Source organism: Triticum aestivum, chromosome 7A (genome assembly GCF_018294505.1).
Source record: "Triticum aestivum cultivar Chinese Spring chromosome 7A, IWGSC CS RefSeq v2.1, whole genome shotgun sequence".
In the NCBI taxonomy this organism is placed as follows: Eukaryota; Viridiplantae; Streptophyta; class Magnoliopsida; order Poales; family Poaceae; genus Triticum; species Triticum aestivum.
This window is the reverse complement of record NC_057812.1, coordinates 38,353,553-38,364,805: the sequence shown is the minus strand read 5'-3', so window position 1 is coordinate 38,364,805 and position 11,253 is coordinate 38,353,553. Positions and strand designations below refer to the sequence as shown.

Genomic DNA, 11,253 nt, shown 5'->3' with positions numbered 1-11,253 from the left:
CATTCCATAGCTGTAAAAGTTCTTCAACTAATGGCCTTAGGTACACATCAATATCGTTGCCGGGTTGCTTAGGGCCTTGGATGAGAACTGACATCATAATGAACTTCCGCTTCATGCACATCCAAGAAGGAAGGCTATACATACATAGAGTCACAGGCCAGGTGCTGTGATTGCTGCTCTGCTCCCTGAAAGGATTAATGTCATCCGCGCTTAAAGCAAACCATACATTCCTTGGGTCCTTTGCAAAATCATCCCAGTACTTTCTCTCGATTTTTCTCCACTGCGACCCGTCAGCGGGTGCTCTCAACTTCCCGTCTTTCTTCTGGTCCTCACTGTGTCATTGCATCAACTTGGCATGCTCTCCGTTTCTGAACAGACGTTTGAACCGTGGTATTATAGGAGCATACCACATCACCTTTGCAGGAACCCTCTTCGTGGGGGGCTCGCCGTCAACATCACCAGGGTCATCTCGTCTGATCTTATACCGCAATGCACCGCATACCGGGCATGCGTTCAGATCCTTGTATGCACCGCGGTAGAGGATGTAGTCATTAGGGCATGCATGTATCTTCTCCACCTCCAATCCTAGAGGGCATACGACCTTCTTTGTTGCATATGTACTGTCGGGCAATTCGTTATCCTTTGGAAGCTTCTTCTTCAATATTTTTAGTAGCTTCTCAAATCCTTTGTAAGCCACAGCATTCTCTGCCTTCCACTGCAGTAATTCTAGTACGGTACCGAGCTTTGTGTTGCCATCTTCGCAATTGGGGTACAACCCTTTTTTGTGATCCTCTAACATGCGATCGAACTTCAGCTTCTCCTTTTGACTTTCGCATTGCGTCCTTGCATCGACAATGACCCGGCGGAGATCATCATCATCGGGCACATCGCCTGGTTCCTCTTGATCTTCAGCAGCTTCACCCGTTGCAGCATCATTGGGAACATCGTCCGGTTCCTCTTGATCTTCACCAGCTCCCCCCGTTGTAGCATCACTGTATTCAGGGGGCACATAATTATCATCGTACTCTTCTTCTTCGCCGTCTTCCATCATAACCCCTATTTCTCCGTGCCTCGTCCAAACATTATAGTGTGGCATAAAACCCTTGTAAAGCAGGTGGGAGTGAAGGATTTTCCGGTTTGAGTAAGACCTCGTATTCCCACATTCAGTGGATGGACAACACATAAAACCATTCTGCTTGTTTGCCTCAGCCGCATCGAGAAACTCATGCACGCCCTAAATGTACTCGGAGGTGTGTCTGTCACCGTACATCCATTGCCGGTTCATCTGCGTGCATTATATATAATTAAGTGTCCAATTAATAGAAGTTCATCATCACATTAAAACCAAAGTACATACATAGTTCTCATCTAACAACATATAGCTCTCCAGAGCATCTAATTAATTAAACCATACATTGAACCTATATAAAACATTTCAATGCGAAAACAAATGCGATCATAATCACAACCAAGGTAACAATTGATCCAACGGCATAATGATACCAAGCCTCGGTATGAATGACATATTTTCTAATCTTTCTAATCTTCGAGCGCATTGCGTCCATCTTGATCTTGTGATCATCGACGACATCCGCAACATGCAACTCCAATATCATCTTCTCCTCCTCAATTTTTTTTCCTTCAAAAAATTGTTTTCTTCTCCAACTAAATTTAACCTCTCGACAATAGGGTCGGTTGGAATTTCCGATTCACATACATCCTACATAAATAAAATCTATGTCACATTGGTCGGCATAATTTTCGTAAACAATAAATGAACCAATAGTTATAAAGATAATATATATACCACATCCGAATCATAGACAGGACGAGGGCCGACGGGGGCGGATACCAAAACCATCGCACTATATAAGATGCAATAATAAAAGTAAGAAAATAATACAAGTATCTATGTAAACATACAAGTAAGAATATTTTTCCTTTCAGAAAGAAGATAGGAACAAGAGGCTCACCACGATGGTGCCGGCGATGAGCTCGGCACGGGTGATCGACGGCGGTGAAGACGGGACGGGGCGTGACGGACCGCTAAACCTAGATAAATATTGAGGAAAATGGAGCTTGGAGGTCGAGCTTGGAGAGGAGAAAGCTTAAGTAGTGTGGCTTGGGCATTCCATCGAACACCTTGTGTGCATAGGAGGTGAGCTAGAGCACCACCAAGCCCTCTCCCCCTCGGCCAGAAAAAAACAGAGCAGTGTGCTCTGCTCTTACGCGAGGGGGTATATATAGGCACCTCATTGGTCCCGGTTGGTGGCTTGAACCGGGACCAAAGGGGAGCCTTTGGTCCCGATTCAAGCCACCAACCGGGACCAATGGTGGTGGGTCAGGCGCGAGGCCCATTGGTCCCGGTTCGTCCCCAACGTGGCCCGGCCGGCCCCCTGGGCTCATGAACCGGGTCCAATGCCCCCATTGGTCCCGGTTCTGGACTGAACCGGGACTAATGGGCTAAGCCGGCCTGGACCGTTGCCCCCTTTTCTACTAGTGATAGATATTTCTTTTCATGACTACCAAGTGATACATGTCCACTATCCCTAATTAAAAATATTTATATATGCTTATTTAAATTTCATTACTTTTGTATTTGAAGCTTATGCACTAATCAAGTATAATTCCTACCAAATTGAAATAGAGGTTGTCCACATCCAAAATTGAGACTCTCTTCGAATTGGAAACAAAACTTGAAGAAGATTCGAAACGTGTTACCGACCGCATGTTTTAGTTTACATCGTAGTAACCCAAATAGAGTCACGGAACGATCCATATGTTTTCTGTGCGAAGCACAAACAAATAAAATATATATACCCCAAACTCTTTTTTGAGTTGTCATACACCCCAACTAGACAAATATATATCCAATTAAAATTGTTTTCATTTGTATTGAAGCTTATGCATATGTACTACTAGTGAAACAGTCCAATCAGATGAAAAAATGATTACTACTACGTACGTGAAAACAATCTAACTGATCCAAGTCCTATACAGGTAAAAAGAAAAGGCATGCTCAGTGCATCATGACGGTGTCGAAGCAGTTGAGGCCGTCGAAGGCTAGCTGGAACCAAGCATGCCGCTGCAACGTCGACCCTTCGGAGTATCCCTGCTTTTTCTCCTCGTCGTCCACCTTGTGAGACGCCGGTTTGGACGTGCCACCGGAGACCAGCTTGCTGACCGAGCCGGTTGTCATCACAGACATACTGTACCCGTCGATGGGCGCCTCGCAGAAGACAAGCATAGTCAAGAACCTCTCCATGGCCATGGATCCTGCTAGCTTTGATCAGGCACCTACACAGCTCCCTGACTTCGATCTCTCCCGCTGCTCACCGGATCGAGAGATCAAGACTGCTTTGTTAGATTGGGTGCTAATTCCCTTCTCTGTCTGTGCTCTGGCCAAATGGACAGCCGGGGTGGAGATTTTATAGGTTCGCGGACTCGCACACCTCATCCATGGATATTGGATCAGCTAGGTTACTCAAGTCGGGGGCCTCGAGGCCAAGCTCCTCCCAATTTAGGTCGTTGGGCGCCATGACAGCTAGGTTACTCAAGTCGGGGGCCTCGAGGCCAACCTCCTCCTAATTTAGGTCGTTGGCCGCCATGACACCATTACCCATGACCTCCGAGAAGTGATCACGAATGATCTCCTCCTTACATTCATGGTCAGTTACCCATCCATAATTGTGCTTGATTCGATGGAAGTGGTTCTTGCGTCCTCTAGCGCTGACCCATCAGCGGAATAATTTGGTGTTGGCGTTACCGTCACGAAGGTTGGAATGTCTCGCGCATTGTTTTTTTCTTGCACGCTCAAGGACCGCAAAGCCCACAGCCTGTGTCTTCAGCCTAGCCCGGATAGCCAACTCGTTGGGCGAAAAGAGCCGCACATCTTGTGCCATATTAAGGTGTAGGATCACCAAAAGGGCTGCGTGTTGGAGAATCTTTCCAGTCGAGAACAACCATCTGCTCCACACAGTAAGCCTAGAGGTCGTTAACAACCATCTGCTCCACACAGAGAACCTTTGCGCTCGAGAACAACCATCTGCTCCACAAAAGGGTTGCATGGTGAACAACCTTTGTGGTCATGAACAACCATCTTGTGCCATGTTAAGATGTGGGATCACCAAAAGGGCTGCGTGTAAGATCATCAAAAAGGCTTTTGCACTAAAAATAATAATATCTTGAGTCACCCATGTCCATATAAAAAACACTAGAAGAGCGATGTGCCAATTGTTCAAATAACATAATATGGAAATATGTTGATTGTTTGTGACACAGTAACCAGAAAAAGCAGCTATTGTTTACATTCAACATTAACTAATTAGGTGCCGGAAATATGCAACCATCAAGATTCACCAAGATTATAGCGAGATTGAAGATTTTATTCCCGGTCTCCATCAATTCTATTGTGCTTATCGGATGTGTACATGTGCTTGTGTGACTGTGTGAAGTGGCTGTGTGATGCACATGCTCATGTGTGGGTGTGTGTCATGTGTTTAATGATTACAAACTTAACAAGAAAAATCCATGTGTGAATGAACATGAGAGGTTTTTGTTTCTGTACTTTCTTTGCTTCGCTCTGTACCTTCCAATGATGTTTTGATTGTCAAAATGATAACAAGAAATAGATTATTGGTGATCTTCACAAATGTGTGGGAACTGCTTACCTAGAATCAGTGTTATTCACGTAATTTGGTTTTCATCTCAGATCTAGCCATCACGGGTGGCATTCAAGTGACTGGGTACAATATGTTCCGTATCTACTACCACTATAAAAGCATGAGAGGGCGGAAAACCAAATCATTCTATCCATCCAAATCTGCGATCTAATGGTCTACATCCTTCCAAAACACCAAACGCATTTTATGCTTTAATTACCCACCATGCCATTGGGTTACCATCCACAAAAACACGTTCCGTAAAATAAAAAAACAATTCCGAACCCTCCCGCGACCACGCCCTCGGGCAGTTTTTGCCATCGCCCCCACCTCGTCCCCCACATCCTCCCCCACCAGCCACCGTCTGCACGGCCGTCGGACCGCCACGCCCACGCTCCAGGCGCTCGGGCCGCCACGCCCACGCGCCGCCGGGTCCGCCCCTCCCCGCCCCGTCCACGGGACGCCGCGCCCAGCCGAACCGCCCAGGGCCGCCGGCGCGCCACCCGGTCCGCCCCGTCCACACGGGCTGCCGCGCCCAGCCGAGCCGCCTCCACTCCCCTCCACCATCCCCAATCACGCCTCCACTCCCCTCCACCATCGACAACATTGAAGCCAATCCCACAATCCACTCGGACGTCAACTGCTCCTCCCCTGTAACGCCCTCGATGCGGCTATATCTCCCACGTGTCGAAGCACGACTTAGAGGCATAACCGCATTGAAAGCAATGTCGCAAGTGAGGTAATCTTCGAAAACAACCCATTTAATACAATAAGGGAAAAGAGATACATAGTTGGCTTACAATCGCCACTTCACACAAATACATGAATAAACCATTACATCAACCAAATACAATCAAGGTCCGACTACGGAACCAAAATAAAAGAAGACTACCCTAAATGCTACACAGATCCTCGATCGACCCCAACTGGGCTCCACTACTGATCCACTAGAACGAAACAACACAAAGGACAAGATCTTCATCGAGCTCCTCCTTGAGCTTGATTGCATCATCTGCACGGTATCCTCGGCACCTGCAAGCTGGTTTTGGAAGTATCTGTGAGTCACTGGGACTCAGCAATCTCACACCCTCGCGATCAAGACTATTTAAGCTTATAGGAAGGGTAAAAGGTATGAGGTGGAGCTGCAGCAAGCGACTAGCATATATGGTGGCTAACATACGCAAATGAGAGCGATAAGAGAGAGCAAAGGCACGGTCGAACAACTATGATCAAGAAGTGATCCTAGAACAACCTACGTCAAACATTACTCCAACACCGTGTTCACTTCCCGGACCCCGCCGAGAAGAGACCATCACGGCAACACACGCGGTTGATGTATTTTAATTAAGGTCAACTTCAGGTTTTCTACAACCGGACATTAACAAATTCCCATCTGCCCATAACCGCGGGCACGGCTTTCGAAAGTTCATATCCTTGCAGGGGTGTCCCAACTTAGCCCATCACAAGCTCTGACAGTCAACGAAGGATATTCCTTCTAGCGGGAAGACCCGATCAGGCTCGGAATCCCGGTTACAAGACATTTCGACAGGTAAAACAAGACCAGCAAGACCGCCCGATGCGCCGACATCCTGATAGGAGCTGCACATATCTCGTTCTCAGGGCAACACCGGATGAGCGCTCCGTACAACTAAAACCAGCCCTCAAGTTTCCCCGAGGTGGCGCTGCAAAGGACTCTAGTTCGGACCAACACTTAGACAAGCACTGGCCGGGGGGGGGGGGGGTTAAAATAAAGATGACCCTCGGGATGCGCGACTCCCAAGGGAAAAAGGCTAGGTGGCGAATGGTAAAACCAAGGTTGGGCCTTGCTGGAGGAGTTTTATTCAAGGCGAACTGTCAAGGGGTTCCCATTATAACCCAACCGCGTAAGGAACGCAAAATCCGGGAACATAACACCGATATGAAGGAAACTAGGGCGGCAAGAGTGGAACAAAACACCAGGCATAAGGCCGAGCCTTCCACCCTTTACCAAGTATATAGATGCATTAATTAAATAAGAGATATTGTGATATCCCAACAAGTAAACATGTTCCAGCAAGGAACAACATCTCCATGTTCCAACAAGGAACAACCTTCAATCTTCACCTGCAACTAACAACGCTATAAGAGGGGCTGAGCAAAGCGGTAACATAGTCAAACAACGGTTTGCTAGAACAAGGTGGGTTAGAGGCTTGGTTCAACAATATGGGAGGCATGATAAGCAAGTGGTAGGTATCGCAGTATAGGCATAGCAAAAGAGCGAGCAACTAGCAAGCAAAGATAGAAGTGATTTCGAGGGTATGGTCATCTTGCCTAAGATCCCGCAAGGAGGAAGAACGAGTCCATGAAGAAGACAAACGGACGTAGACGAACGAATCCTCACAAACGCGACGTTATCGGAACCAACCCTAAGAAGCAACACCGGAAAGAAGCAAACAACATAGTAAACAACCATCACATAATCATGGCATGATGCACAATCGACTATGATGTATGTCCGATTTAATGAAGCATGGCATGGCAAAGTGCACAAACAATCCTACAAATTAAGTGGAGCTCATTATGCAACCGAGTTGTATATTGAAGAAAACACCACATGACTTATTTAGTTCTCTCTTGTTTATGTACCCAACAAGATTAAATTTTTTAGCATGTCAAGAGGGTGAAGCAAAGTAAAACTACCTATCTAGTCAAGTTTAAATGAGGCCGGAAGCAACGAACAACAATTCCGGTAAAACCCCATGAGCATATTATAGATTTGGTACTGTTCTGCCCTAAACCATATTTTAGAGTTGTTAAACATGCAAAGTGATGCCACCATGATAAACTATGCATTTTTCTACCCCATTTACATATAAATTTTATTTAAATCCGAGCTACGGTTATTTAGTTATGAAATAAAGAATTTTAACATGGTATAGGGGCAAATTTAATCAAACCGCATTTTAAACATTTTAAGCATGGATGACAGCAGCATATTATGAAACCAGACAAAATTCTAAGCATTTAACATGTATAAGTTATTTACAAAAGATGCACGGTTTATTAGATGTGAACAATGCAAGAATAATGGCATTTCTGTAATTATGCATACACTCGAAAAATACTAAAACCAGAGAAGGAAAAAAAACATATGTGGGCCGGATTGGTAGGGATGGATTTTTGGATCGGGAGGAGCTGTTGTTGGAAATATTCCCTAGAGGCAATGATAAATTGATTATTATTATATTTCCTTGTTCATGATAATCGTTTATTATCCATGCTAGAATTGTATTGATAGGAAACTCAGATACATGTGTGGATACATAGACAACACCATGTCCCTAGTAAGCCTCTAGTTGACTAGCTCGTTGATCAATAGATGGTTACGGTTTCCTGACCATGGACATTGGATGTCGTTGATAACGGGATCACATCATTAGGAGAATGATGTGATGGACAAGACCCAATCCTAAGCCTAGCAGAAAGATCATGTAGTTCGTATGCTAAAGCTTTTCTAATGTCAAGTATCATTTCCTTAGACCATGAGATTGTGCAACTCCCGGATACCGTAGGAATACTTTGGGTGTGCCAAACGTCACAATGTAACTGGGTGACTATAAAGGTGCACTACGGGTATCTCCGAAAGTGTCTGTTGGGTTGGCGCGAGTCGAGACTAGGATTTGTCACTCCGTGTGACGGAGAGGTATCTCTGGGCCCACTCAGTAGGACATCATCATAATGTGCACAATGTGACCAAGGAGTTGATCACGGGATGATGTGTTACGGAACGAGTAAAGAGACTTACCGGTAACAAGATTGACCAAGGTATCGGGATACCGACGATCGAATCTCGGGCAAGTATCGTACCGATAGACAAAGGGAATTGTATACGGGATTGATTAAGTCCTTGACATCGTGGTTCATCCGATGAGATCATCGTGGAACATGTGGGAGCCAACATGGGTATCCAGATCCCGCTGTTGGTTATTGACCGGAGAACGTCTCGGTCATGTCTGCATGTCTCCCGAACTCGTAGGGTCTACACACTTAAGGTTTGATGACGCTAGGGTTATAAAGGAAGTTTGTATGTGGTTACTGAAGGTTGTTCGGAGTCCCAAATGAGATCCCAGACGTCACGAGGAGTTCCAGAATGGTCCAGAGGTAAAGATTTATATATGGGAAGTCCTGTTTTGGTCACCGGAAAAGTTTCGGGGTTTATCGGTAATGTACCGGGACCACCGGAGGGGTCCGACGATCCACCGGGGGGGGGGGGGCATGGGCCCCAGAGGCATACATGGGCCAAGTGTGAGAAGGCACCAGCCCCTAGGTGGGCTAGGGCGCCTCCCACCATGGCCCATGCGCCTAGAGGGGAGAGGGGGCAAACCCTAAGGGCATATGGGCCCTAAGGCCCATGCTCCCTGCGCCTCCCTCTCCTCCCCCTCTTGGCCACCACCCCAAGACCCATCTAGGGCTGCCGCCCCTCTAGGGGTGGGAACCCTAGAGGGGGCGCACCCTCCTCCCCTTCCCCTATATATATGAGGCCTAGGGGCTGCCCAATACACGCGATTAGATCTCTCCCTGTTGGTGCAGCCTCCCTCTCTTTCTCCTCATATCTCGTGGTGCTTGGCGAAGCCCTGCAGGATAGCCACGCTCCTCCATCACCACCACGCCGTTGTGCTGCTGCTGGATGGAGACTTACTCAACCTCTCCCTCTCTCCTTGCAGGATCAAGGCATGGGAGACGTCACCGGGCTGTACGTGTGTTGAACACGGAGGTGCCATCCGTTCGGCACTAGGATCATCGGTGATTTGGATCACGATGAGTACGACTCCATCAACCCCGTTCTCTTGAACGCTTCCGCTTAGCGATCTACAAGGGTATGTAGATGCACTCTCCTTCCCCTCGTTGCTAGTCTCTCCATAGATAGATCTTGGTGACACGTAGGAAAATTTTGAATTTCTGCTACGTTCCCCAATAGTGGCATCATGAGCTAGGTCTATTGAGTAGATTCTATGCACGAGTAGAACACAAAGTAGTTGTGGGCGTTGATATTGTTCAATATGCTTACCGTTACTAGTCCAATCTTGATTCGGCGGCATTGTGGGATGAAGCGGCCCGGACCAACCTTACATGTACGCTTACGTGAGACCGGTTCCACCGACTGACATGCACTAGTTGCATAAGGTGGCTGGCGGGTGTCTGTCTCTCCCACTTTAGTTGGATCGGATTCGATGAAAAGGGTCCTTATGAAGGGTAAATAGCAATTGGCATATCACGTTGTGGTTTTTGCGTAGGTAAGAAACGTTCTTGCTAGAAACCCATAGCAGCCACGTAAAACATGCAAACAACAATTAGAGGACGTCTAGCTTGTTTTTGCAGGGTATGCTATGTGATGTGATATGGCCAAAGGATGTGATGAATGATATATGTGATGTATGAGATTGATCATGTTCTTGTAATAGGAATCACGACTTGCATGTCGATGAGTATGACAACCGGCAGGAGCCATAGGAGTTGTCTTAATTTATTTATGACCTGCGTGTCAACATAAACGTCATGTAATTACTTTACTTTATTGCTAACCGTTAGTTGTAGTAGTAGAAGTAATAGATGACGTGACAACTTCAAGAAGACACGATGATGGAGATCATGATGATGGAGATCATGGTGTCATGCCTGTGACGATGATGATCATGGAGCCCCGAAGATGGAGATCAAAAGGAGCAAGTGATGACGGCCATATCATGTCACCTTTTGATTGCATGTGATGTTTATCATGTTTATACATCTTATTTGCTTAGAACGACGGTAGTAAATAAGATGATCCCTCATTAAAATTTCAAGAAAGTGTTCCCCCTAACTGTGCACCGTTGCGAAAGTTCGTCGTTTCGAAGCACCACATGATGATCGGATGTGATAGATTCTTACGTTCGAATACAACGGGTGTTGACGAGCCTAGCATGTACAGACATGGCCTTGGAACACATGCAAACACTTAGGTTGACTTGACGAGCCTAGCATGTACAGACATGGCCTCGGAACACAGAAGACCGAAAGGTCGAGCATGAGTCGTATGGTAGATACGATCAACATGAAGATGTTCACCGATGTTGACTAGTCCGTCTCACGTGATGATCGGACATGGCCTAGTTGACTCGGATCATGTAATCACTTAGATGACTAGAGGGATGTCTATCTGAGTGGGAGTTCATAAGATGAACTTAATTATCCTGAACATAGTCAAAAGATCTTCGCAAATTATGTCGTAGCTCGCGCTTCGGTTCTATTGTTTAGTTATGTTCCTAGAGAAAATTTAGTTGAAAGTTGATAGTAGCAATTATGCGGACTAGGTCCGTAAACTGAGGATTGTCCTCATTGCTTCATAGAAGGCTTATGTCCTTAATGCACCGCTCAGTGTGCTGAACCTCGAACGTCGTCTGTGGATGTTGCGAACATTTGACATACACATTTTGATAACTACGTGATAGTTCAGTTAAACGGTTTAGAGTTGAGGCACCGAAGACGTTTTGAAACGTCGCGAAACATATGAGATATTTCGAGGTCTGAAATTGGAATTTCAGGCTCGTGCCCACGTCAAGAGGTATAAGACCTC

At 46.2% G+C, this 11,253-nt stretch overlaps 1 protein-coding gene across 1 annotated transcript; it reads right to left on the bottom strand.

The window, feature by feature from the left end:
- Positions 1 to 3,019: 3,019 nt before the first annotated feature.
- On the bottom strand, positions 3,020 to 3,271 carry LOC123150353 (uncharacterized). The gene has a single exon (XM_044570220.1). It carries the CDS (start codon positions 3,269 to 3,271, stop codon positions 3,020 to 3,022), a length of 252 nt encoding a protein of 83 aa, XP_044426155.1.
- Positions 3,272 to 11,253: the final 7,982 nt, after the last annotated feature.

Coding starts and splice junctions, on each gene's coding strand:
- LOC123150353 (XM_044570220.1), bottom strand. CDS start 3,271: ATGGCCATGGAGAGGTTCTTGACTATGCTTGTCTTCTGCGAGGCGCCC.